The 26940-nt window shown below is 49.3% G+C and overlaps 2 protein-coding genes across 3 annotated transcripts in view; both read right to left on the reverse strand.

Annotated features, from left to right (window-relative positions):
* The window catches only part of Smim12 (small integral membrane protein 12), a 3824-nt gene extending 3561 nt beyond the window's left edge, over positions 1-263 (reverse strand). The window contains exon 1 of one of the 2 annotated variants that reach the window (XM_023701072.1): positions 116-263. The gene's annotated coding sequence lies outside the window, so the exon portion shown is untranslated. The remainder of the gene's footprint in view (positions 1-115) is intronic. The other variant, XM_023701071.1, reaches the window with a different exon arrangement.
* Positions 264-5949: 5686 nt separating this feature from the next.
* Positions 5950-26940, reverse strand: part of Dlgap3 (DLG associated protein 3) — a 61320-nt gene continuing 40329 nt past the window's right edge. The window contains exons 6-12 of the mRNA XM_004641004.1: positions 24889-25102; positions 24296-24609; positions 23850-23935; positions 8777-9261; positions 7890-7981; positions 7444-7587; positions 5950-6820 (exon numbers count right to left, since the gene is read on the reverse strand). Of these exons, the coding sequence (XP_004641061.1) occupies positions 6602-6820; positions 7444-7587; positions 7890-7981; positions 8777-9261; positions 23850-23935; positions 24296-24609; positions 24889-25102 (1554 nt within the window). The 3' untranslated portion in view covers positions 5950-6601. The remainder of the gene's footprint in view (positions 6821-7443; positions 7588-7889; positions 7982-8776; positions 9262-23849; positions 23936-24295; positions 24610-24888; positions 25103-26940) is intronic.

Here is a 26940-nt window from a genome sequence, read left to right on the forward strand (position 1 = left end):
CGCAGCGGACGCTCCCCGCCCCTCCGGCCCTAACTCGGAGGTCGCGGCCCGCAGCCGTCGCACGGACGGGAGGGCGGCCGCGACAGCCACCCCAGGAAGGAACGGCGCGGCCGACCTGCGCTCACCTGCGGCCCGGCCCGCTCGCCTCTCCTGGCCTGGCCTCGGCTCTCCGCCCGCTAGCCGGGGCACGGAAGTCTCGGCTCCCAGCGGCCCGCGGGGCGTCGCCCGCTGACCCCGCCCCCGGCCGCGCTCGAGTGCAGGGATCCGCGGAGCTCGGGTCAAGGGCCGAGAGGAAGCGGGACGTCCGCGAGCGCGCCTTCGGGCCTGCGTCGGACAGCGCCCCCTGGCGGCCGGGAGGTTCCCCGGCGGCGTCCCCGCGTGCGTTTCTCGGAGAAAATGAAAAATCATCTATTTATATTCACTTGTTTAACTGACATTTATTAGGCGTCTCCTAAAACCTACATCGGATATGCAGAAACATGATCATCCGTAGAGGCCGCTTTCCTTAGCAGAGTGTCATCTAGTGCTTTAAAACCTTTTTGAAGCCGAGCTAACTTTCTACTTGTGTTACTTTGAGAATATTATTAATCTTTCAGGGCCGCCCTTCCTCTGTGCAGAGGCGATAACATCTATGTAGCAGGGATGTTCTGAGGATTAGATGAGATCGTGTCCATAAGGTACTGTGCCAGGCACAACACAGCAGCGACAGAAATAGATGGTAGCTACTGCGAGTCTACAAATAATTGAACTATAGTAAAACCTGTCTTATACGATCTCTGAAATGTAAGTATTCACTGTCTACTCCGTGTTTCCACGGTACCTTAAATAGATGTCTATTTTAACACATGCCAACATGGCCCCAGTGCTCAGTCTCCTTGATGCCCCACATGGCCCTGCCTTCACAATCTCACGCCCACGGCCTCGGCCCAACATATTTCCTTCTGTTCAGGAGAGCATCCCTTTCCCTATCCTCCTACACAGAACAAACTACTTTCATATCTGTGCCCTGACTTATGCTTTTTCATCTATCGGGAAGTCTCCCTTCTTTTCTTTACCAAAGTAGCTCTGGCTTGTTTCACCAAGTTCATGGGTCACCTTCACAGGCAGTGTTCTAGACCACATTATCAGGTGACAGACCCTTCCTCTATCGTGGCAAAGAACTCAGAGCTAAGCTTGCCGGTAAAGAAGACATAAAAACAGCATGAAGACATATTTAGGAAACTATTTTTAGCAGGACAGATTTGCTTGTATACTGAAGAATGTGTAGAGAGGAGATAGGAATAGAATTGCTTAGAATATCTGGCATTCAGCCAGACAATCAACACATGCTAATTGGGGATGTAAAAGTGACTGGGACCATCCCTGTCCTCAGGAGTTCTGTCACTGAAGAGGAAGCCAACTCACCTACAAAATGTCACCTTACTGTAAGAAATGTGATACCCAGTCAGGGAAAATCAGGGAAGGTTCTCTAGAGGAACCAGCCCTTGAGCTGTATCTTGAGTACTAAGCAGTTCCCTCAGGGAGAACGGAGGACTCAGGAGCCCAGCCCAATGGTTTCAACTTTTCTCTCTCTCTCTTTTTGAGACAGGTCCTTGCTATGCAGTTCAGGTTGGCCTTGAGCTCACTTTGTAGCCCAGGCTAGTCCCAAACTTGCAATAATCCTCCTGCCTCAGCCTCCCACGAGCTGGGATTACAGGCATGTGCCACCACGCCTGGCTTCAGCTTCTGACTCTGCTGTCTGCTAATCTCAGAAAAGCTACTTACACTCTGTTCTAAACGACAATAGGATTCACCTTCCAAGACTGCTGTATTGAATCGCCTTAATGTGTACATAGTGCTCAGCAAAGCGCTTGGCACCTCTTCAAGAAATGTTCAGTAAATGGCTACCGAAATGTAAAGTATTCCCTGAATTCAGTCCTTCTCTTGAAATGTCCTATGTCCAATGTCCATTTTTGGTGATTCCTTAAACCAACAGCCGGAATGACATCTTCCGGGCCTTCTTTCCGCACTGCTCCCTGGTCCAGCTTGTGGAGCCTGTGCCTAGATATCTCTCAAAGCCAACGCCATTCTGTCTTATCTGGACCCTTGTAGCACTTCTCATGGTGCCCCCCCCCCCAGCCTTCCCACTGTTCCCTCCAGGCCATTTCTACTCTCACCAAAAGGTCTCTCGGAAATTTAAACAAAACCATGAAATCTCCAGCTTGGCCTTGTCGCAGGTCCTTCTAGCTACATATCCACGCTCTTCACATCCCCGTCCTACTCTGTTGTCATGGGTCAACTCACATTTTAGGCTATAAATGTAAATCTTGTGTTTTCTTTTGTGTAAAAATGTATACTCACCACTGTTCTAAGTTGTTTAGTAAATAGTGGTTGTTACTTGCTGTTTGCTAGATAAAATTCCTACCTAACCAATCCCTGTAAACAAAGTTATGTTACAGAGATGACTCAAAAGGAAACTAAATGGGATTTAACTTCTTGTAACCTGGGGCTATGCAAGGTTGTAGGTATTAAGGTGCAAGATAACCAGAAACTAAAACAAAGCCCCAGGAAATTTAGTTTGGGTAGTGCTCACAATGACCCTGAAAGCATTGTTTTGTGTCAGACAATGAATTTGTTTACCAAACAAATTGTGGTTTCATGTTTTAAGAGCCCCCCTGCTTCCTGGGCTAGCCGCCTTTCGGTCCTCTCCTGTGCGAGAGCTGACGGGGGCCCTGAGCTCAGTAATAAATGGCTTTCCAAATTCCAATCTGGCTGATCTGGTTCCTATTCTGAGTGACCCATAACACGGTCAGCTCAAATGACCCTCCTGCCAGCCTCCCAGGGAGCTGGGACTATACTGTTACCATGCCCTGTGTTTAGGTATCTTGATCTTGGACTTCCCAGCTTGCAAAACTGTGAACCAACTACCTAGTCTGAGGTACTCTATCACAGCAGCACAGAAGACTTAAGATACCCTGATTTCTAGAGGACCCTTCCTCCTATATCTTCAGGCCCTCTGGGAGAGAAGGTCTGATTTGTACCACAACTTTCTGTCCATGTGCTGGCTATCGCCAGACTCAGACCACATGGACTAGACACCCCCTCCCACACACTGGCAGCACCAAGGGAGATTTTACTATGCTCACAGGGGGATGACCATCATCACAGGCACTGACCATACCTGCATACTCACTTGCGCCTACTTCATGATTCCAAGAAACCCAGCCCTGTTTCTGAGAAAAGACACAAAACCATTTTTAAAAATTGGATGATGTAGGTTAAATTCTGTCTCAGCCCCTTTCTCACTTTAGCATTTGGGTAAGTTGCCTAGCTTCGCCTAGCCTCAGTGTCTTCATCTGCCTATGGAGGTGGTTGCAATGGGTCAACTCACATTTTAGATTATAAATGTAAATCTTGTGTTTTCTGTTGTGTAAAAATGCATACTCACCACTGTTCTAATTTGTTTGGTAACTAGTGGCTGTTTCTTGCTGTTTGCTAAAATAAAATTCCTGTAACCCTCACCATCCCTGTTAACAAAGTTAGCTCACAGAGATGTCTTCAAAAGGAAATTAAACGGGCTTTAACTTCTTGTAACCTGGGGCTATGCAAGGCTGCCTGCAGGTACTCAGGGGCAAGAAAACCAAAAGCTAAAAAGAAAGCCCCAAAATTTACTTTGAGTAGTGGTCACAATGACCCTGAAGGCATTATGGTGTGTCAGACAATGAATCTGTTTGCCAAATGGAATGTGGTTCCAGGTTTTAACCCCCTCCCCCTGCTTCCTGGGCTAGCCCGCCTTTCAGTCTTCTGCATGAGAGCAAACCGAGGGCCCTGAGCTCAGTAATAAATGGCTTTCCAAATTCCAATCTGGCTGATCTGGTTCCTATTCTGAACAACCCATAGCACTGATAACAACACTTGTTCATAGGATGGTTCTAAGTATTAACTAGTTCAGAACTCATTCACGTCTATTATGGTTTGTATTTATTCCCCCCCAAATCCTCATGCAGTCATTGAGGGGCAGTTCTACAGTTCGTAATTAATTCATGATCCAAGGCTGGGATTATGGGTGTGAGTACTGCTGGGATTATGGGCATGACTACTACTGGGATTATTAGTGTGAGCGCTACACCCAGCCTGGGGCACATAGCCTAAATGCAACATAAGAGACAGACTTGCTCTCTGTAGCCATTTGTTGCTGTTACTCCTCCCTTTTGCTCTTGCTGTTTTGCTGCCTTTTGCCACTGTGAAAGGCTACGCCTCTACCATGTATCACTCTGCCTTGGAGCCAGATGAGTAGGGACTGAAAACTCTATTAACTGTGAGCTAAATAAACCTTCCCTTCCTTCATTTTGGGTGTCAGGTATTTGTCCCAGCAATGAGAGAAGAGTAACTGAGACAATGTCCCAATTTTAGAGATGAAAAACATCTGAGAGAACTAATGTAGCCTAGGCCTCACTCGGCAAGTCTAGGGGAAACAGACCAATGAGCATTTCTAAAGGAAGCCGGTGTCATCCACTCTATTCCTAAACCTGGCCGTGCATCAGAATCACCTGGAGCACTTGTTAGAAACTCATTCAAGTGCAGGGTTTATTCACTAAGTCTTGGACCAGGCTCAGGAATCTGTATGGGATCAGCTCCAAGCTGGTTTGCTTTTGGGAATTCAAACCACATAGAAGCCCTCCCTGTGGGCGCAGAGGAGTGTACACATACAATCTTTTGCTTTCCAGAAGCCGTCTCCAAGCCAGCCTGTAAGAAATGTTGACAGCACTCCAGTTCAAACCCCTGCCATAGCCTCAGGCCCGCCTTCCTCACCAGCGTCTGTACGTTGGCATGATCAAGTTCCCAGTGGGACTCAAGTGGCTCTTCTCCAGACCTTTGCATGAGTGCACCTTGGTCTTGGGACATTCTTTCTAGTCGTAGCACTCCTCCAGTGGTGAAGACCTAGTGACCTCTGGCACTCACCGCTTCTATGTTCAAGTGCATTGTTTGATTTGCCAATTTTCTCCATAAAGCTCTAAGCTCTCTAAGGTTAGAAACTACTTTGTTTAGGGCTCAGTGGTAGCCTCAGTGATGTTTGCTGGGTGAATGAGAATGGGCTGGTCCAGGGTGTTCCCAAAGAGTAGCTGAGCCCTGGGAAGGCTTCGCTCTCCTGCCTAGTGTGAAGCACCAACCCCAGGGAATTAGAAAGAGGGATTTCTGGAGGAGGTTTTCCTCTTGGAGCTAGGGAGGTTTTAGAACTAAAAGCCCATGATTTGGCATTAGAGCTGGCTCCACTGCTAGCTTTGTGACCTCAGACAGGTCGCTTAACCTTTCCTTAGCTTCAGCTTTCCCACTTGGTGAAAGGATGAACTTCCTTTACGTAAAACATTCCCTGTTGCCTGAGCCATGTTAAGCATTCAATAAATATTTTCCATCCCCACTAGGTTTTGGCTTGGCCCAGATAGTTCTGTTCTACCTCTTTTCCCCAAAGATGTCCACACACAGGAGGTAGAAGTGACAGCACTCGTCTGAACAGTTTTCTACTGTTGTTTGGGAATGACTGGAACAGAAGGAACAACATGCTCTCAGGGGAAAGAAACCATATTTCTCAATATCTAATAATAAACACAGTCCTTGTCTATCGATCACAGGCTGTGTGCCAGGCACTAAGCCCCAGTGCTTCCCTCTCTGGGGATACCCTAGGACTGAACAGTGGGGAGTGGAGAGGTCCATGCCTACCTACCTGCATTCCACCCAGTCCCTTCCGGGAAGGCCTGGGTCCTTACTGTGGTCACTAAAGGGGCTGAATCCACCCTTTCCCCAAGCTGGCTCATCAGCAGGAAGGGCTCAGGCAACCCATGTCCCAAAGCAAGAGGGCACGTTCCAGGCCCTTTCTCTTCACCCCCACCCTACAACCAGGCAGAGGTGGCCCCTTCTCAGCACCCCATATGGGGCACAGATGGCCTCTTCTGGAGAGAGCAGGTGGCTCAAGTGCAGTTCTGCGGTTTTATTTTTCCTGGGATACTCGAGGGGATGTGGGAACAGCCACAGGTGTGGTGAGGGGAAGCCCCCATCTCCCCTCCCCAGCCGCTGGGACAGGGGAGAGGCCCAGGCGCCCTGGTCCTGGGTTGGTCCAGCCACTGTGGTCCCTGGGCCCTGTGGGCAGAGAGCTGAGGGTGGAGCCCCGGGAGGGTGGGTCGGGCTCCTAGGCGGGTTTGGGGATTCTTCATAAAAAGCCACGAAGCTTGATCCCCCACGAAGCCCAGCCCCGCGGGGTTGGGGGGACGCAGAGCCCAGATGGGGGACCCGGCCCGGCCCGGCCCGGCCCACGGGGGGAGGGGGAAGGATAATGGCAGAGATGGCGCCCTGGGGGGAAATGGGAACGAAGCGTCGGACCAGGAAGGTGGGCTTCCAGGTGAGGGGCACGGGGTGGAGAGGCCCGGTCCGGCCCAGCCCGGGCGCCTTCGCGTGGGGTCAGAAAGGTAAAAAACCCACGAGAGTGTGACGGGCAGGAGGGGCCGGGGCGTGCGGTGCCGGCGGGGCGGGCGCACGGGGCTGCCCGCGTTCACAGTGACCTCGACGCTGGGTGTACAGTACGGGTAGAAAACCGCGGGCCCGGGCCGGGCTGGGCGGGCCGGGCGGGTCACAGCCTGGTCTGGGCCTCGGGGATGTAGATCTCGATGCTGTCGGCGCTCTCTGTTGCCGAGCTGTGGCGGAAGGAGGCGGCGCGCTTGGCCGCTAGGAGCCGCTTGCGCGCTTCCTGCCGCTGCCGGTCCACGGAGTCCAGGGAGCGCTCCTTCACAGGCACGCCCCGGCCCCGCGAGGGCTTCTTTGGTATCGGCGGAGGGACCTTCTTCTCCTCCTGTCCGGAATGAGGGCGAGGTTGTGGCGGTGAGCCCCGGGGCCGGGACCACCCCCAGCTCCCAGAGGAACCGGACCCCCACGGCTGCGCAAGGGAAGCACGCACGGATCCCACGACCTAAATCCCAAGGTCAAACAAACTCAGCATCCTCATTAAAGCATGATGGATTCGAGCTCCCCCTGGTGGAACTGTTCTTAACTGCTTTCATCAGCGCGCTGTTTGGTGATCGGTTCCCTCCATCCCCACCAATCCCCGCAAGGGGAGGAGGAGGGAGTCACCACCATGCCCCCTGAGACCCATCACCGACAGACAGGTCGAGTAAGCTGAAAGACAGGCATGCTCAAGGCTGTGCCCAGGCCAGAGCTGAAGGTGACCTTCTAGAAAGTCTAGCTGTACTCCCTCAAACTGCAGCTGGCCACAGATGGCAGGGGAAGTTCTGAAAGCTTAGGCAGTGAGGAGCACTGAGGCCAAGCAGCTGGCAGTGACCAGGAGTGTGGTCATTCTCGAAGCAGGTGGTCATCGTCATGTGTTCCCTGCTGCACACCAGTCTCTTCCCCTGCACGCCTCTGCCCCTAAACATATCACTGTGGAAGGCCTCAAGGGACCACCTCCTACATACACACCTTCGGCTCCAGGAGTTTCCAGCTATTGGCCTTGAGTTGCTGTAGCTCCAGGAACTTGAGGGTCACATCCTCAATGGACAGCTGCAGGAGGTCCCAGAAACCCGCCAGGTCCTGGAAAGTTGGCACGGGGAACGCAGTGGGGTCCTGCAGCAATGGAGATACAGGAGTCCACACTATCAAGGCAGTCTGATGCCAGCCAGAACCACAAAAGCCCTATCCAGTCTCACTGGCAGGAAAACCAATCTGAGAGCATGGGATGGGGCTGAAGACAGGGGGCAAGAAAAAGATTGGGCCTCTCACTCTCGGGTGGGGGCAAACACCAGGCCCCACCTCCAAGCACAGTATTCACAATGACCTCTGTGGGATGCAGACCTGGTCTCACACACACACACACCCCCTCGGCCAGGCGCAAACATCTAGTAGGCTCCATTCCTGTTGGCACTCACCATGCTTTGCTGACACAGCCGGAAGAACTGCTGGACCTTCTGGGACAGGAGAAGTTGTGTGCTGCCCACAGCACTTCGGATCTTCTCCAGAACTGGAGAGCAGAAGGAAATTCAAGGAGAATGAGTCATCTTCTTCCCCGGCTCCCAGAAAGCCCACCCCCCCAATGACTTCCGCCTCATGGTCATTTGTATTGTTTACCCATCTGTCTCGTCCAATCTCTGCTCTACCCCACCCTCAAGTTCCTGACCAACTGCTCTGTCTCCATCTCACCAAGACTGGAGACTCAGGTGCTGTGTTCCTTCCTTCATAAGTACTTACTACATTTACTGACCATTTATCTTCCTGTATCCTTCCTGCCTCCCAGTTTAGCACAGAGAAACCAGCCCCAGCCTAGCCTTACAGCTGTGGCCAGGGCATCAGCTCAATGACCACCCATTGGCTGAACTGTGTCACTCATCAGAGCATGCCTCCTTGGCCCACCCAGAATTACTAAGTAATTTCATGAACGAGACCCTAAGTCATAATCCCATCAACCTGGGGATTGTGCCATAAGGGTGTGCTAGATCCCCAAACTAGTTTGGATCTAAACAGTTCCCTTTGTCCTCTTGACCCTGGTGGCCTGGACTGGTAGCCATCTCCTAGAAGATCCAGTCCTTTTCCCCAGTTACTGTCTCCAGTCCTAGCCCTGGCCTCTGAAGCTGCTCTTCCAAGGAGCTCCTGGCATGTGCTACTACCAGTATGGCATCTTCAAGCTCCTGTGTGGAAGGGCTGGCAAAGGCAGGGCCATGCCCCCCAGTAGAACTTCCTGCCCCACTGCAATCCCCCACCGGCCATCATCTCCAGAGCACACAGCACACGGGCCCAGCACCCCCTGCCGCCAACTCACTCTCTTCTGGCAGCTCATAGTCCTCCGCCTCGCGCTCCATCTGCTGGCACCAGTGCTCCAGCTTCTCCACCTCTGCCCGCAGCATCTTGATGAACCACTCGCCATCCCGTGGGCAGGGGGATGTGCGGCCTGAGTCAGGGAGGCTTCGCGAACCACGCTCCATCCAGGAGTCTCGGCGGCCAGACCCAGGACCGGGGGTGGGGGTAGGGGCAGGGCCTGGTGACCCATCGGTGGCTGGCGGCTCATACGGCAGTGGGTAGCCCTCACGGTAGGCCCACTGGCCTTGCGTGTGGACCGTGCGGAAGACTGAGTAAGTGGGGGCCCGGGGCCCAGGCTGGGGCTCGGAGGCATGCCTCTGGAAGGAGCGTCCAAACTGCAGGGCCTTGTCTTCTGTGGCCACTGTGGCCAGGCCGGCCAGGCCTTCAAGCTCCAAGTCTGCCTGCACCCCAGCCGTCACGCTGTTGGAGCGCTTGAACCTCGCCCGCCTGTGGAAATAGGCACTTGTCCCTTCTGTCCAGTCTCATTCCAGGCCCACCCCCACCCCAGGCAAAAAGAGAAGGAAATGAGGAGTATATAGAGGAGTGGCCATTAATTCACACACTTGAAACAGGTCAGTCCTTGCAGCCAGGAGTTACCTAATAACCTACCCATTGCACCACCAATAGACAAAGATGAGGGTTAAAATATCTAACAAACACTGTCCCATGGTCAGGACATTCTAGTAGGCACAAATCAAAGCCTATACCAGAGGAATCAAATTCAGAATCTTGCACTTGCCAAGCAAGTGCTTATGCCATTGAACTATCTCGTCAGCCCCTCAAAGCCTATACTGACCAAAGCATCACAGCCACACCTGTAGCTGAACTGTGGGGTGGACCAGAGGGACCCACGGAGGGCCCAGCGTAGTGGTAGCTCCTAATGCAGAAGTATTTCAGTATTCTATCAAATGGTACATCTGTGCTAGTTACACTGGATGTACAGTGTGTCATCAGCCCTACAGAAAGATGAGAACACTTGAGGCCCAGAAAGACCCACGCTTGTCCAGCTACAAAGGAGCAGAGCCAGGATTTGGACTCAGAGCTGCTGGATTCCGCTGTCAAACACTCTGCACCATACCGGCTGCTAGAACATCACAGCAAGAGATGCCGGGAGTGGCTGGGAATGGAGTGGGCCTGCAGCTGGGAGGATTTTTCCCCTAGGGACCCTGACAGCACAGCCCAGAGCCTGGCCAGACACAGTATGCCAGTGCCAGTGGAGCTGAATTAAGTTGTTGGCAGGGATGACACAGGGCCTGGAGATTTCTCATCTTTGAATTAATAATATGCAAATCCTATGCAAAAGAGAAAGTCAACTGCCCTTGTTTATTTTTCCCTTAGAGTTGGGGGGGGGGCTCTTTTCTAAGAAGGAGTTACTGGCTACCTAAGATGGCATGAGGTTCAGGCCAGACAATACTTAGAAAAGTGAGAGTCAGAGGATATGGGGGTAGAGCATATAAAGAAGTTCAAGGCCTAGGAATTCAAGGCCCTATGGATCTTGAATTCTCTTCATCTCTACCTAGTCAGAAAAGAGAAAGTCGTGCCAGCCCTAGAGGCCTGTCCAGCTCTCCAGGAGACTCTCCCAGCCCCTACAACTTCAGCCTTCCTTATGCTACCCAGGCCCTCTCTCTTTGCTGCCTGCCTGCTTCCCTCCAGCTGGCGGGCTGCCTGCTGGGAGCCTGTTGCCATAGAAACCAGGCCCAGAAGGATGCTGCAGGACCCAGGAAAGAGATGCACTCATGTGCAGTCTCCACAGAGCCCTATGTCCCCACCCCCACCTCTGTAAGGAGAGAAAAATATGTCTTCATTGCCTCCAGCATGGTATTCACCTTGGTGTCTGCCCTGATCAGACTGGCACCTGCATTTGCCTCAACTACTAGACTGGTCTCTTTTCAGGCATTTCTGCATCCACTCAGTATATGCCGAGGAAGAACACTGAACTGGGAGGCCGACCTGAGCTCTAGTGCCGGCTCTGTCACTATGTGCCTTTGAGATGTCCTCCATTAGGGCAGCTAATATGTGTCTACATAAAATACATGAATCTATATGGATCGGTAATTGCCAAGGTATTTTTCTGTCCAAAGTTATACCGTGCATATTTTAAGATCTGGGGCCCAACAATCCCCCCTCCCCCCACAATCTATCCAAGACTGGAACAGTCTTTCCACAGCTGAACTCTGCAAAGTCATTCCCCTGCTCAAAATCTTCCCCTCGTTCTCCGCTGCCATAAGATAAAGTTTAAACTTCTAGTGCCAGCAGTTACTGGTGACCCTCGTGCTCTGGATGTAGTCCTCATGTTCAACTTCATCTCCTCCACCTTCTCCTGGTCCCAAGCAGATAACATGTGACCCCGACTCTAAGCCTTTGCACATCCTGTTCCCTTGTGGCTCAAAATGGCCTTCCTTCTCCTTGCTGCCTACTCCTTGCTCAAGCCCCTCTTCCTCTGTGGCTCCCCTGGCTGGCCACAGGACCCCTCCTCAGCTGCACACCACCTCAGCAATCTTCCTGTATTAGCCCCATTATTTGGTTAAACTGTTATCTCCTTCTGGTGAGGCTCGTATGTCTCCCTATACCATCAGGATGCACCCCGGCTACCCACAAATATTTTTGGGCTCTAGAGCTCCAGTTGGCCTGTGACTCCTTCAGAGCTACATCAGTTACAAACCACAGAGGTAAAAGCAGGGATTGCCTCAATAAATACATCCCTGAAGAGCCACTATTCCTGCTGCTTCCTTGAACATGGATTTGTCCCTGGGTATCACTAGGTTTGCTGCCTCTTACCTTGCCCTCTGAGACACCCTAAGGGAATCACAATCCACCTTGATGGGAGCCACAGTATGAACAGAAGCACAAAGTGTCCCAGGCTTCATGGCTCTCAAGTCTCTACCTCAACAAGCTCTCTCACTGCATGTACTTCAGGGAAACCCGAAGGAGCGGAGGAGCTTAAGGGATTAGTGGAAGCACAACCTTCACTAACACTCCTAGCCAGCAGCCAGAGACTCACAGAGCACAAGTGGGAGCCAGCCAGCCTTGTACAAGTGGCATTTGAAACTAGCAGTGTAGGACAAGATCTCCCAAGAAAAGAGCAGTGGATCAAAGATCTAAAGTCCTGGGGACATGGACACTGCAGAGGTAGTGGGAGGCAGTGGAGCCCACAGAAAAGAGGCAGAGACCAGAGGGCATGAGGATGAAAACTAGAAGACCCTATAGGCTGAAGGGGAGAAGAAAGGGATCAAGAAGGGACAAGCAGCCAACACAGAAAATGAAGCCACTAAAGAATGTAAGGTGTCCATTGATTTGGAAGTCCAGGAGCCACTGGTGACCAGAGACAGGACGACAGGCTTGGTGTGAGGCAGGGGGCAGATGCCCACTGCACCTGGCTGGCAAGAAGTGGGGAAGTCCAGGCAACACAAGTTCTTTAAAGACCTTGCAGAAATACAAAGAAGAGCAAGGGAATGTCTGTTACAGGAGTGGTATTTTCTTTAGGATGGTTCTTGCTTGCTACATCTCAAGGGAAAAGACCCTTGAGAGATGGCAGGATAATGGCACCGCACATGGTCCATGTCCTAGTCCCTGAACTATGTGAAGTTATATTGCCTTTCATGCCAACGGGATTGTAAGATGTGTCTGAGCTGAGGATCCTGAGATAAGGTGAATAGCCTGGATTATCCAGGTATGTGCGGAGACAGGAAACTAGTACAACCTGTAAAGAGAAATCAATTAAAGACAGAGAAGAGAAAAGCAATAGTCAAAGGAACCAAGTATAAAGGGGGGGTAACAACTTCTGAGTACTTAGCTTGTGCTAAGTACAGCACTCTACATGAATAAACATGCTCAGTCCTCACGACCAGCCCCATGTTGATGGTGTCAGAATCATCCCTCCTCACAGAGGAGACATGATGCACAGGGAGGTTAAGTGACTTTCTAAGGTGAGAAAGTGATCCAATTAGCACGGAGGCCACCTCTCAGGCACTCAGAAAGACAGATGCCCAGTCACTGAGACAGGGCTGGCGGAGGAGGCAGGGAGAAGACGCAAGCAAGTGGAGAGCTGATCTGGAAGCGGGCTAGGGTCCCACCAGGCGACCTCCTTCATCGGAATGAATGGCTGCGGAGGGATCTGCTGGAGACTTGGTGGGGAAGGATGAGAATGAGCCACTTTAGGGGGCTGCCTGCACTCAAAATCTAGCTCTATGGCTTGTGCTTTGTTCCACTCTCTATAAGTGAGAATAATAGTATCAGCTAGAGAGATAATACATGTGCAGAACTTGGGACAGCACCTGCCTGCCCATTGTGCTAGCAGTTGTGGAAAAGGAGGAAAGTTGGTGGCTCTCATTGTGAAGCAAGGGAGCTGGACAAACACAATAGTCCAAATGCAGCTCTGAGAACCTAGCTAGGGCATTGTAGTTATTAATTATTGTGATTGCTGCTGATCATTTCCATCTGTTCTCCCACAGCACTCTGAACAAAACCTCTTTTATCCTCTAGATCACATTGTATTGTGGGGAGTTATTTGCATATCTGTCTCTCACTAAATGGGGCAGTTCCTCAAACATAAATGCTGGCTAGGTGGCTGACTGGTTGGTTGGCTGGAAGGAAGGATGGTAGAGACCACTAATTATCCCTCAACATCCATTCTCCCTTTCTTCCTTAGTAACAGAATCCCCTAATTTTAGCTGGCCACTTTGGACAAAGATTCTTTTCCCAATCGCTCTGCCAACTAGGTATAGCTATGTGGCTGTTCCAGCACCTAGCAGAAATGGTATGTATGACTTCTAGAAAGTGTTCACGAAAAGAAGGTATTTGGTTGGAGTTGTGGCTCAGTGGTACCGTGCTGGTCTGACACACAAGACCTTGGGTTTGACTTCTAATACCTCAAAGGAAAAGTGTTACTGAAAGGAAGAAAGTGCCCTACTTTGTCCCTTTCTTCTTCCTAATAACCAGAACAAAGACAGGAGGGCTGGACCTTAAGTAGCCGTCTTAGGACATTAGATTGCACACAGGGTCAAAGGTACAGAAGTAATAAGATAGAAAGGCCCTGGGTGCTGACACCGCAGAACACCTACCAACCTTCTGGACTTATAAGCAAGAAGGAAATAAACTTGCATCTTTCTTAACTCACTGCCCTTTGGGGGTTTTCTGTAACCCCCAGGCAACTCTGATCCGAACTATAGCAGATGAATTTTCAGGGTCATAAAGCACAGGGCCTGTGTCTCTATTTCATTCTGGGTTTTGCAGTAGCTGCTGTGCGCATTACCCACCGCGGTGCACACAGGATAGCAACCAGCTTCCTCTGTGAGTTACCGCTATTACCTGACCATGCACTCACAGTATCTTTCCCAGCCTTTTACCTAAGCTGCCCAGGACTCCTCCCCTCCAGTCCTGCCCGGTGACAAGGACTACATTCCTGGTGATTGTGGAAGTCATTTTTCTGGTTACTTGGGGGAGAAGTTCCTTCAGTGACTCTCTAGGGGATAACATAAAAGCCTCTGGGAAGAAATGGGATCATCTCAAGAGACACAATGTCCAAGAAATTCTCAAGATCCACAATCATCAAGAGGTTTTGCCAGGAGTGTTGGCAGCGGGCTGGCAGAGGTGGGAGGAGGAGTGGGCAGTGACATTTGAGCCAGGCACAGCATCGTACCCACTGCTGTCAAAGCTCTTCTCTAAGAACGTACCTAAGACAATCAGGCAGGGGTCCTGAGCTCATCACCCCGGCTGTGGTAGTAAGGGAAGTGGGGTGCAGAGCCAGGGGCGTCCTGAGCACCAGTTAGGAGCCACCCTGGAGCCAGAGGCTGAGGAGCAGAGGCTGTGGCTGTATCCAGGGTTTGTGCTCAGTCAGCTACCCGAGCTTCTGCAGGGCTATTGTTGGGACACAGTTTCAGAAAATGGAAAATTCCTGCCCCGGGCTCAACGGGCTCCTTCTCTAGGCATGTGGCTTGCCCAAAGTCCTAAAGCCAAAATGGCCATAATGCTAAGGAAGGGGTGGAGTGTCCAAATACTGCCTGGGACATATTTATACCATAATTTATTTATTTATTTATTTTTTAATCTTACAATCAAACTTTTTTCTTTTTTTGGCCTTTTAATACAGGGTCTTGCTATGTAGCTCAGGCTGGCCTCAGACAACAGTCCTCCTGCCTCAGCCTCCAGAGTGCTGTCATAATGGGCATGTGCCACCATGCCTGACTTCATAATCAAATTTAACCACATATCCTAGTGTCTCTTGTTTGTTTTGGTGGGCTTGTTGGTAGTGGTGTTTGGTTTTGCTAGAACTAGGATTTGAAATAAGGGCTTAGTGGGAAGGATCTGGAGCTGGATGATACAGGGTGATCACCATGTTGAGAGAAAGCTGAAAGTTATTTATTCATTTATTTTTCTTGGCAGAACCAGGGATTGAACTCAGGCCCTTGAGCTTGTCAGGGAAGCGCTTATCCCACTGAGCCATCTCCCCGGCCCCCAAAAGCTGAAATTTAAAACATCACCTTTTCTAGGATCCCTTCCTCCTGTTCACCAAGGACACTAGATATCTTGTTATCATGGCTTAGAGGGTACTGTGTCTGAGGACAAAGGGGCAATAAGTGCATCTTGGGGCAGGGCTGGTCACTGTCTCTTAAGTATGTTCTTTCTCACTACAGGGCCTTAACATTTGCTGCCTGCGACATTTTTATCCTATTTTCATTTAGTTAATTTCTGTTCATCTCTCAGGTCTCTACTCAAATGCCACTTCCCCAGGGAGGTGACCTCTGTGAGTGGGTCAAAGTCCACAGTGTGTACACTCATGGGACACAGACCTCTCCCTCATGGCACCTGCCACAGCTGTCACTATGGGGGGATTGCACCCAGGGCCTCCAATGTGCCAGGAAGTGCTCTAACGACGAGCTATAAGCTACAAGACCCAGGACTTGTGTGTCTGGGTCTGCTAACTTCTGTGTTCTCTTTTTAAACTTTTAATATTTATTTAGTGATACCAGGGATCGAACTCAGGACTTTGCGTATGTCAGGCAGGTGCTTATGCCACTGAGCTGTCTCACCGGCCCTCATCTCTGTAGTCTCAATACTCTGCACTGTGCTTGACAAAGAATAGGCATCCCCTAGTCTGTAGGCAAATGGGGCTCGGGGTGGGGGAAGAGGTGCAGGGCAGACAGAACTGATGCAGCTCACACCCCTGTGCATTTCCAAGCAAGTCATCACCCACAGAGAGCTACACGGACCTACAGACAACTCTAGATATAAGTAGCCATGAGTCTGAACTCCACCCAAAAAGCCTGCAGGGAACAACCTGAAAGGCAAAAATAAGAGGGCTTTCCTGTTTTTTGTTGTCGTTGTTATACCAGGAATCAAACTTAGGTCCTTGCACTTGCCAGGTAGGCCCTGTCCCACTGAACTATCCAAAAGGCCTTTCCTGTCCAGCAATTTTTTTTTTTCACTACTAGAGATCAACTCCAGTGTCTCATGCATGCTCAGTGCTCTATCACTGAACTGTACTCCCAGCTTTTCTTTTGAGGCAGAGTCTCACTAAATTCCCCAGGCTGACCTTTAGCAGGCAATGTGCCTTCCCCAGCCTCCTGAATACTACCAGGTTATATTATTATTATTATCATCATCATCATCATCATCATCATCATCATCATCATCATCATCATCATTATTCAACCTCTGCCCAGTAATTTTTACAACCAAAGTACAAACAAGCGAGATAGGAGTAAGGATAAGAGTCCAAGAAAATGAGTGGCAGTCGGTGGGGGTCCAAGCCCTGGATGTCTGCCTAGCAAGGCTGCTAGAATTCATGGCTTGCTTTTATGGGCCAGTTGGGGCATGGTGTGTGGTGAGTCAGTCTTAAAGCCAGGGACAGAAGGGACAGCAAGGACTGTGCAGGTGTGTAACTAAGAATGCCTTCAGCAGACAAGTGAGGGAGCCTGGCCAGAGGGATGGGCCAGATTTCTCCTCTCCCCACCTGTCACTCCCTCTGGATTCCCAGTGTGATCACCTGCACCAGGCAGTTCAGAGCTTCAGACACTTTCTCAACACTGGCTCCCCTCCTCAGTCCACCTCTTCAAGACCTCCCCGAGCACTTACCTAAGCGCAGGGAAGACCACATCCTCCGCCTGTCCCTGCCCTCCCCGGCCCTGCCCATATGCCAAAATGCTTGTCTCTTTGATCCCCTTTTCCCTACACCTGCTGCTATCAGCCTAGTAGAGACTAGTGATCAACGCAGTAGATTGGACCAACTTAGGAAGATCCCGCCCACACCCCAAACACATAGAAAAGATGGATAAAATAAAACCAAAATGGTGGTTTTTGGTTTTTGGGTGGTTTTTTTTTTTTCCACAACTCCAACCTGAAAAGTAGGAAAAGGACATCTTCAGATACCAGACGCAAAAAGGAAATTCAAAATCTGAGTAGTGAGAGGGCATCTAAGCCAAGGGAGCCCCAGGAATTTCAGCCAGACATATGCTAGAGGCTGGATGGGAACAGAGGGAGAGGAAGGCCCCTCCTTGCCCAAGCATCCCCAGGAGCTGGAAGGAGATGATATATAATGCTGGCAGCCAAGAAGGTCTGTTTTGTTTACAGACTTGAGCCAGAAAAACACATGCCAGGGCTTCAGGAATGCAGCCTGCGAGGAGGATACTAGGAAATCAGAACATGAAGCCTGAGGAGTGTGTAGGTGTGGGGTTCAAATGTGTATACCAGGGAAACCCAGAAGCCTCACGCTGAGAAATTAACCTCAAAGCTAGTCCCAAGCTGAAGCAGTGCCGCAGGATGATGGAAATTGAGCCTGTGTGGAAGGAGTGGGCAGTAACAAACAACAATGAACATAGAAACTGTTCAAATATGTTTGTAAATCTACACTATTAAACCATAAAAGCTATAACAACAACTGATTTAGTGGAGCCTTTAAAGAGGTGTAATCAAAGTACTCCATAAATATAACATGGAAGATGGGAGGAGGCTAAGAAGAAAATCAAAGTGCTATAAGACTCTTAAGAAGGATAGAAACACTAACTTTAGACATTTTTGGAAAAATGCAAAATTAAGTATGTTTGTCAAATTTGTAAAGGAAATTACTGTTTAAGAAATGTAAACTTCCAAATCAATGGAAACAAAAATAAGAATAAAGTAAATCTGATCAGTTCAACAGAAGACAGAAAAAGTCACAGAAGAGGAAAACAAGTAAAAGCATGTTCAATGAGACACAAATCTTAAAGGGATCATAGAAATAAGTCAAAATAAATAAGTATTAAAATATCTAATAGGGGGCACAGTGTCAGCCCCCAAACCAGGCATAGTGGCACACCCCCATAATCCCAATACTGGAGAGGCTGAGACAGGAGGATTACTACAAGTCTAAACTTCATAGTGAGACCCTGTATCCAATAAATAAATTAATTAATTTAGAAAAACTAAATATAACTGGATTCAATATGTCTACCAAACCCTAGATGTACACTGCTGAAAAGCAACACACTTATGTCTCCTTATCTTTCTTCTTTTTTTTGAGATGGGTGGGCGGGTGTTCAGCCCTGGGCACTGGGCCTGGAGCTCCCACATGCTAGGCAGTAGGCGCTCTGCCCCTGAGTGATAGCCTAGGCCATAAGCAATGCATCTAAAATGCAAGAGTTGGGCCAGTGGATTAAAGCACCTGCAAGCAGGCACAGGGGCTGGGGGTTTGATCCCTGGGCCTGCTATGCTGGCCCTGTACCTGGGGCGTACTGAGATGGCAATTGAGACTGGGCATGGTGGCATGCACCTGTAATCCCAGCTTTTGAGAGGCTGTAAACAGGTAGATCACTACCAGTCTGATCTAGTAGTGAGACCCTGTAGACCCTTCCCTAAAATAAAAAAAAAAAGAAAAAAAGAAAAAGTGTAGGAAGGTAAAAGTATCAAAAGCAGCCTATTGCTTGATAAAAGAACCAATCCACTGAGAAGATACAATAACTATAAGCTTGAATGACTATAAACAGCGCACTATCAAGCGCAAGTAAAAATGAAGTAATCAGAGGAAAATATTCAAAGTCACAGTAAGACATTTTTAAAACACCTTTCTCAGAACAGATTGATTGGGCCAGCCAGACAGCTCCATGGATTAAAGTGCCTGCTTAGGCAGACACAGGGACCGGTATTCAATCCCCGGGGTGCCGTGCTGGCCCCATTCCTGGAGGGTGCTGCGAGGGCAATTGAGACTAAGCATGGTGGGAGGTGCCTGTAATCCCAGTGCCTGGGTGGCTGAAAAAAAAATAGGGAAATCACTACAAACCTGATCTGTGTAATGAGACCCTGTACTAAATACATTTAAAAAAAAAAAAGAACAGGTTAATTAAACAAAGAAAATGAAAGATAAACATATGAAGGATGCAAATTCTAAGTCTAATCATATGTATGATATACATGACAGAAAAAAGCCTCAGATAGCCTAAGCAATACATATGGTTACCACATGTAACAAATTCAGATAGCAATAATAAAAAGGCAGCCCCCCCCAAAAAATAGTTGGGAACTAAAAAAAAAAAAAAAAAAAAAAAAAATCCCAAATTTTTTTTTTTTTTTTTTTTTTTGGGCAGAACCAGGGATTAAACTCAGATCCCTGAGTTTGCCAGTCAAGCGCTTATCCTACTGAGCCATCTCCCCAGCCCCCAAATTTCTTTTAAACAAGTTATAGGTTTTTTTTTAAATTTAATTAATTTATTTGTGTGTGTGGCCAGCTCAGCCCACCAGGGGGCGGGGCTGGCTGGCATGTGGTGTTGGCAGATTGAACCGCGGTCCCTGTGTTCTGCTAAGCTTGTTCTAAGTAGGTGCTTTAGACCACTGAGCCATCTCACCAGCCCCTAAACAAGTTATAGTTTTAAAAGGAAATCAGAGTATTTCAAATTGAAAAATGAAAATACAAACTCTTAAGACTTATGAGATGTAGTTATAGCATCATAGTTAGAAGAGAATTTATATGCCTAAAAGCACATAATAGAAAAATGAGAAATATGAGTTAGGTAAATAGCACATGCCTGTAATCTCAGCTACTCGGCAGCCAGAGGCAGGAGGATTGCAGGTTGAAGGCTAGCCTGGTCAACTTAGTGAGACCCTGTCTCAAAAGTTTTAGAAAGTGGAATTATGATGTAGAGCTGTGTGAGGGTCTTGGGTTCTATTGGAAGAAAGGAAGGAAGGAAGGAAGGAAGGAAGGAAGGAAGGCAGGCAGGCAGGCAAGCAAGAGGAAGATGAATGAAGGAAGGAAAAGAAATATTGAAAGTTACTGTTTCATTCAACAGGCTATGAAGTTTCAAACATCTAGCAATGCATATAAACATAATATAGCAAGACTGTAGTAAAAACTGCTAAAACTCCATATATCCATTCTTGTCTTTCTCTCGAGCTATAAGAACCCTACTTTTTTATCTGTGTACTCTGCACCTTGCACATTGCTTCCCAACTAACAATAGCGCACACTGCATGGCCTCCCTTGCAGCTAGGTACCATCGTGTGATGCGGTTATAGCTAATGTGATCTGTGTGAAAGTATCCGTGTAACTTTGAAGGCATCTTTTTAAAAAGGGAAAACTTCATTCATTTTCTTCCTTTCTGCCTCCCCATTGCTCAGAATTCAGGCATTATAGGTAAAGCCTGAACTTCAGCTCCCCAGAGAGGATATAAGGTGATAACACAAAAACTGGGAGGGTAGCAAAACAAAAGGGCCTGGGGTCCTGACACTGTACCTCCTATATCCAGGCTAGTCACATATTTATATATTTAGTGAGAGAGAAATATACTTCTTAGTGAGAGAGAAAGATACCATTGTGGCCTGATACAGTCAAATTTTAGCCAGTCTGATTATAGAATTAAGTAGCTTATCCCAGGAATGAGAGAACGCTCCAACTTAGAAATTTTATTCATACAATGCACTACTTTCTACATAAAAGTAGGAAATCTAGGAGCATCTTGGTAGACTTTAAGAAAGTATTCAATAAAATCCCACTCACATTTTCTATCTAAAAATGTGAAAATGGGCTGGAGATGTAGCTTATCAGTATAGTAAGCATGTGCAAGGTCCAAGATTCAATGCCCAGCATCACAAAAAATAAATAAAATAAAATAAAACTCAGTCAAGTAGGAGTGTAAGGGAACTCCTTAATGTGATATAATTTCTTACAAACATCATCTTGAGAAGTATACCTTTCTTTTTCTTTCTTTCTTTTATTTTTTCTGGAACTGGGGATTGATCTCAGGCCCTTGTGCTTGCCAGAGAAGTGCTTATTCCACTGAGCCATCTCCCCGGCCCCGAGAAGTATACCTTTCAAAATCAGGAAAGAAATAAACATGCTACCACTCAGCAATGAATTGGAAGTACTAGTTAAAGGATTATAAAATACATTTAAGAATATAGGTTTAGCCAGGTGTGGTGGCACATGTCTGTAATCCCAGCACTCTGGAGGCTGAGCCAGGAACATGGCCACAAGTTCAAGGTCAGCTTGGGCTTCAAGTGAGTTCAAGGCCAGTCTGAACTGCAGAGTGAGACCCTGCCTCAAAAAGACCAAAATAAATAAATAAATAAATAAATAAATAAAGGCAGAAGAACACAGGTTTAAAGGCCATATTCTAGCCAGGTTTGATTAGATGGGACATGTCTCTAATCCTAGCTATCTGGCAGGCTAGGAAAGGTCAATCACAAGCTCCAGGCCAGGCTGCACACATAGTGAGACCGTCTCTAAATAAATAGAGACCGTCTCTAAATAAATAAAATAAAAAGAGCTAGAGAATGTAGCTCACCATGCTCTGGGTTCAGTCCCCAGAATCAGGGGAGAAAGAGAGAGAGAGAGAGAGAGAGAGAGAGAGAGAGAGAGAGAGAGAAACCAAATACTCTCATTTGCAGAAAAACAACTGACTAGATAGAAAACCCATCATGCTTTTCAGATAACCTTAGACCCGAAAAAGACAGCAGCAAGGTTACTCAATAAAAACATCAGTATACAAAATTGAATAGTGTCCCCATATTCCCAGCTGCATCCAATTATAAAATACAATAGAAAAGACAGACCCCAATCATAGTGGTCACCACAGTGGAAAACACTATTGCCTTTGTCTCGGATCATGAAAAAAATCACCCTGACTGGTCTCCTCATTTCCACTATGACTTCCCTCCAATGCATTCTCCATTCAGAAGCCAGTGATCTTTTGTAAACATAAATTAGAGCATGTCATTCTCTTTCTTTAACCTTTTAATAGCTACTCATTACTTATAATTAGATTCCAGTTCTTTATCCTGCTGATGCTCGGCTGTATGACCTGGCTCCTGGAATTCTCCAGGTCATTCCCTCACACTCCGGACCCCCCTCCACACAGCCACAGAAAGCTGCCTTCCCTTCCTGATGCCTGTCAAACTCTTTCCTGCCCCAGGCCTCTATGGATGGTATTGTTTCTCCCCCAAAACCCTCCGATCATCCCCTGAACATTCTGAAGCAACAGCTTAGATGCCACTACTTCATTCAAGTAGGGTCCCTTTTCTCTTCTCTCATCTTTTCTTTCATTTCCTCACACTGATTTGCAGCAATACCCCATTACGTATTCTACCATAATATATAATTCTATTTTTATTCACAAGTTGTTTATGAACTCAATTTCCCTCTAGACCACAACTTCCGGGAGGGCAAGAGTCATGTCTTTGATGTTTCTCCAAGCATTTAACAAGTGCACAGGAGCTGCCACACAGTGAACGCTAAGTATTTACTGAATCAGTCAAGGGAGGAACGGCAGAGCCTGCTGTACTCTTCTGGGGATTTAGGCTTGTCAGGAGGAACAGAAGAACTCCTCAAGGACCCATCTGCATGAGGGGCCCCAAGCCCTCCCAAAGGCATCTGTGAGGACACCTGGGCTTGGTTTATGGCCCACGAACACCATCAAGTCAGGGAAGGATCCAGGATCCAGTTCACAGAGCTGTACTCATCCCTACAGAACGCTCTCAAGCACTCAAATCACAGATTTGAAAATTGGGTTTGCAACAAAGTGCCCCTTTCTATTATCTTCTGTAAGAAGTTTTAGGGGTGGGGGGCAACAAAGGCACCTGTCAGCCACCCTTCAGGGAGACATTTATTGGATCAGCAGCAAATGGAATTCAAAGGAGCTGGAGCAGGAATAAAGAAAAGTGGTGATTCCCACAAGAACCCCCCAAAAGACTTGATCAGACGTATAAGACAAGCCCCCAGAAGTTCCCGGAATAGCTGGGGGGTGCGTCAGAAGGCCCAATAATGGAAGCTGGGGACAGCTTTGAGTGACTGCTACTGTCACACCAGTTTGATTCCAACAGTGTTATGACCTGGACAACTCAGACAACTCAGACGACCAAGGATCTGTATAGTCAGCCCCAGAAGATCCCCAGACACCATAATTAGGGCCACTGGTCTGGTAGCACTGCAGCGCAGAGGGCAGATGGGCCCCTGTGGCACTGCCACCTGGCATTAGACAAAGCATCTCCCCAGAGGCACACAAGAACAGAGAACTCCAGCATTCGCAACGCTAATCCTTCAGCTGGAAGTTCGGGAAGGAACATTTCTGAGGCCACCTAATGCCGGGCTTGTGGCTGCTGGTACACTGTCTCAGGCACACCAGTGACTTGGGTATATAATGGGCACCCCCAACTGGTTAAATGCCTGTGCAAGCCAAGTGAGGAGGAGTGTAATATCTGCCAGGGGGCTGTAAGAGGCAATCTTCCTGTTTGTTTCTTTTTGAATTGATATACTTGCACACTGCAGTATGTAACTAAGGACTGGCAAAATGCTGTTATCCCCTGTAAAGGACAATTGTTGGGGGCCTTTTTGTCACCTACCTATTATCTTGCCCTACCTCCCCTTCCCCCAACCACCATCCATCCTCTGTCAATGATCATCAAAGACAAGCCAGGGACAGTGAAAACTCACTGTAGATGGTGACAGCTCTGTGGCCAACCTCTACCTGTCTCCTCCCCCAATAAAAACGGGTGGTCTGACCTCCAGGAACGGGACGCATGCAGGGAGATGGTCAGCAAGGCCATTAGTAGGGAGGCCCCCCACTGTGACCTACCTCCTGTCCTCTTCCACCTGTACACCGATGGAGTGGAACTCTCTCCGGCTCCTGTTCTCTGTGTCAGAGTCTGAGATAGTCTCCACCTGGAGGGAGGGTGGAGGGGTCAGTGGCAGGGGCCAGCCAGGGGACACTAGCCCTGTCCAGGGAGAATGGCCAGCAATGGCTGAGCCCCAAGCCACTGGCAAACTGGCACAGAAAATCTTCCTGAACAGGATGAGAGGGCAACGTGACCGTTGCTGGACACTGTTAAGCACTCTCCACTAGCAAGGATAACACTAGGGACAAGGGCCGAGGCTGGTCGCCTTGCCAATGACAGGCACCTGTGATATGCAGGTAAATCCAAAGAAAAGTCTCCAGACGGCCCCTTGCAACTGCTGAACCTATTCCACCAGAGCTTGGGCCCTAGGCACCTCCTCCTCCCACACCTGCACCCCAATCCATACCTGCACCCCAATAGATGGCCTCCATTTCCGCTGCCGTGCCAGGCTCCGCAGCTCTTCCCTGCCAGGGATGGTCTTGATGATGAGCGTGGGGGGCTTGGGGCTGGCCCGGGGAGGCACCGGCGCCAACTCAAGGGTGCGTGCGCCCAGGGAGGGCCCGTCTAGTCCATCGGCAGAGCTGCAGCGCCGGGCTGGCCCCTCAGCCGTGGTGAAGCTCTCGTGCGCTGAGTCGGTGCTGCTCTGGGCAGTGATGGAGATGCGGGGTGGGGCCTGGCTTCCCGGTGGGATGGGGGGCGGGGCCTTTCTGAAGTTGAAGGCTGTGGGTGTCAAAGGCCCGGATGCAGCATATGAGCACCCACCCCTGCAAGCACCCTTCCACACGCCCACCGCCAGACACACCCATGGGGCCCCACAGGACACAGTAGTCACATGTACTCCACGCGCTGCTACATGCAGGCCAAGGACTGTCCTATCATCCCTCCTCGAGAGGGAAGTGATCTGAATAAGGTCACACAGTGCAAGGATGGCACAGGCCAGAACTGGAACCCAGGGCGCTCCCCACCCAAGGGCCAGGCAAGGGCATTAAGGGTACTCACAGGAGCCGGGCCTCCCTGAGACAGATGCGGGGGCAGCAAGGAGGGGTAGGCAGTCGTCATCTTGAGAGCAGCCAGCCTGGATGGCCCGGAGGTAGCTGTGGCTCCGCATGCGGAAACAGCCAGGCAGGTCCAGGGCGTCCACGGCCTGGGACTCAAGCTCCCCAAACACAGACCCACACACGGCCTCCAGCTGCTGGTTCAACTCCTCGCTGAGCTGGGGGAAGGAGCCAAGAGGATGGTTACAGAGCATCTGGGGTGCACTGGGGTTGCTGAGGCCCCCCACCTTGGCACTAGACCCAGGGCTGCAGCAGCTGTACCTCTGCATGGCTCCTCTGCATTTAGCCTAAAGGAAACCCTGATTTCCTGCAAAGAAGGATGAGAAACTCTGCCCTGGGTTGCCTCCAAGCCTGCCTCGGGAGCCCCTTGCTGCCCCTCAGTCTTTCCCCTAAATACCTACCGCCCCTTACAAAGGCTGACATTTTGCTCTTCGCCTAGTCCCCTTCCCTTATCTTTCTCTCATTTGGCCCTGACAGAAGAGACAGGGACCTGACATCACCCTCCTGCCTGGTTTAAGGTTGAAGCTCTGAGGGGAAGTAAAAGTATAGCTTTGACTACTTACAACCCAATACGTCATACAACTGCAGAGACATACATTCAGGGGCAGGATGGGTAATCAATGGGCACTCGATGGAGCAAAACTAACCTACAAGTTCCCCAGGCCTTTCCCTGCCTCATGGTCACTAGCTAGTGAGCCTGGGATGCTCTGCAGAAAGCTCAGCTGTCCTGAGAGGTTTTTTTTTTTTTTTTTTTGTGGAACCAGGGATTGAACTCAGACCCTTGCACTTGCCAGGGAAAAGCTTATTGCACTGAGCCATCTCCTCGGCCTGTGATAGTTCTTAGTGTTCCGCATTTTTTTTTTCATATAGAATCCATAATGTTAAATTTTGAAAAAAGGAAAGACCTCCAAAACTTTTATTCCCAGTCATGCCACACATCATCACGCTGACAATCAGCATGTCACAGGGTGCTGCTTCATTTGCGTGACAATGTGAGAAAACAGACAACAGACACAACACAAAAAAATAAAGGGAGGAAAAGGTGGGTGGCAAGGGAAGCTCCAGCCCAGGGGCCAGGTCTCCAAAGCTGCTCTCACTAGGTGCATGTGTGACCCGGAGCTCCCAGCCAGGGAAAACATGGAGGAAGGCAGCCTACGGTTACCCGCATACGCTGTGGAGCGAGACTGTCCTGGATCCAAGTGCTGGCTCTGCTACCTCCCAGCAGTGTGCTGGGGAAAAGTTAAGGTTTGGGGGCCTCAGCTCCATGGCCTGGCAAATTGGGGCGACCATGATGCCACTCAAACAAGACTGAAGGGACTCAAGAAAACATGTGAGGCACAGGACGCAGGTGCTGACACACAGCAAGCCTCGGTGGCATGAGACAGCCTCAGGGCCTACCTGGGAAACACAGACCAGGTGCTCATGAGACCTCCAACCATTTCCATCACTGGGCCCCCAAAGAAATCCCCCCAGAGGTGATTACATGCAGGCCTCTGGCTGGCAGAGAAGATGAGGCTCTGAGCAACACTAGGCAGTGAGTATGGCTATATCTCACAACTGCTCCCAGGAAAGATGTACGGCCACACATTTACATACAGCCCAAGAGGCTCAAAAGAATGGTTTGATCTTTGTGTAAAGTGCAGCTCAATGTTTTTGTAACTCAGCCTCCACAGCACATGATTTAACTGGACGCTACCTCAAACAGAATGGGGACCACCCCCACTCTATGTAGCAGTGGGCAAACTGAGACAGAGGGGGCAGGTGACTTGCCCAAGGATGTCCAATTAGTCAGTGGGAAAACTGAACGTTCCCTGGCTCCCCTGGAAGGCTGACTGAGCATCAGATTCACCCGGGGAGCTTCTTAAGTCTACCTAACTTGGGCCCTCTGTTTTTCACTGGGTTTGGTTGGAAGCTCAGGGATAAATCTGTTGAAGACAGAGGAGACTCAGTGGTTCTAATGTAAGCCCAGTCTTATTTATTTATTTATTTATTTATT

This window comes from Octodon degus, unplaced genomic scaffold, assembly GCF_000260255.1.
Source record: "Octodon degus isolate 3935 unplaced genomic scaffold, OctDeg1.0 scaffold00130, whole genome shotgun sequence".
In the NCBI taxonomy this organism is placed as follows: domain Eukaryota; kingdom Metazoa; phylum Chordata; class Mammalia; order Rodentia; family Octodontidae; genus Octodon; species Octodon degus.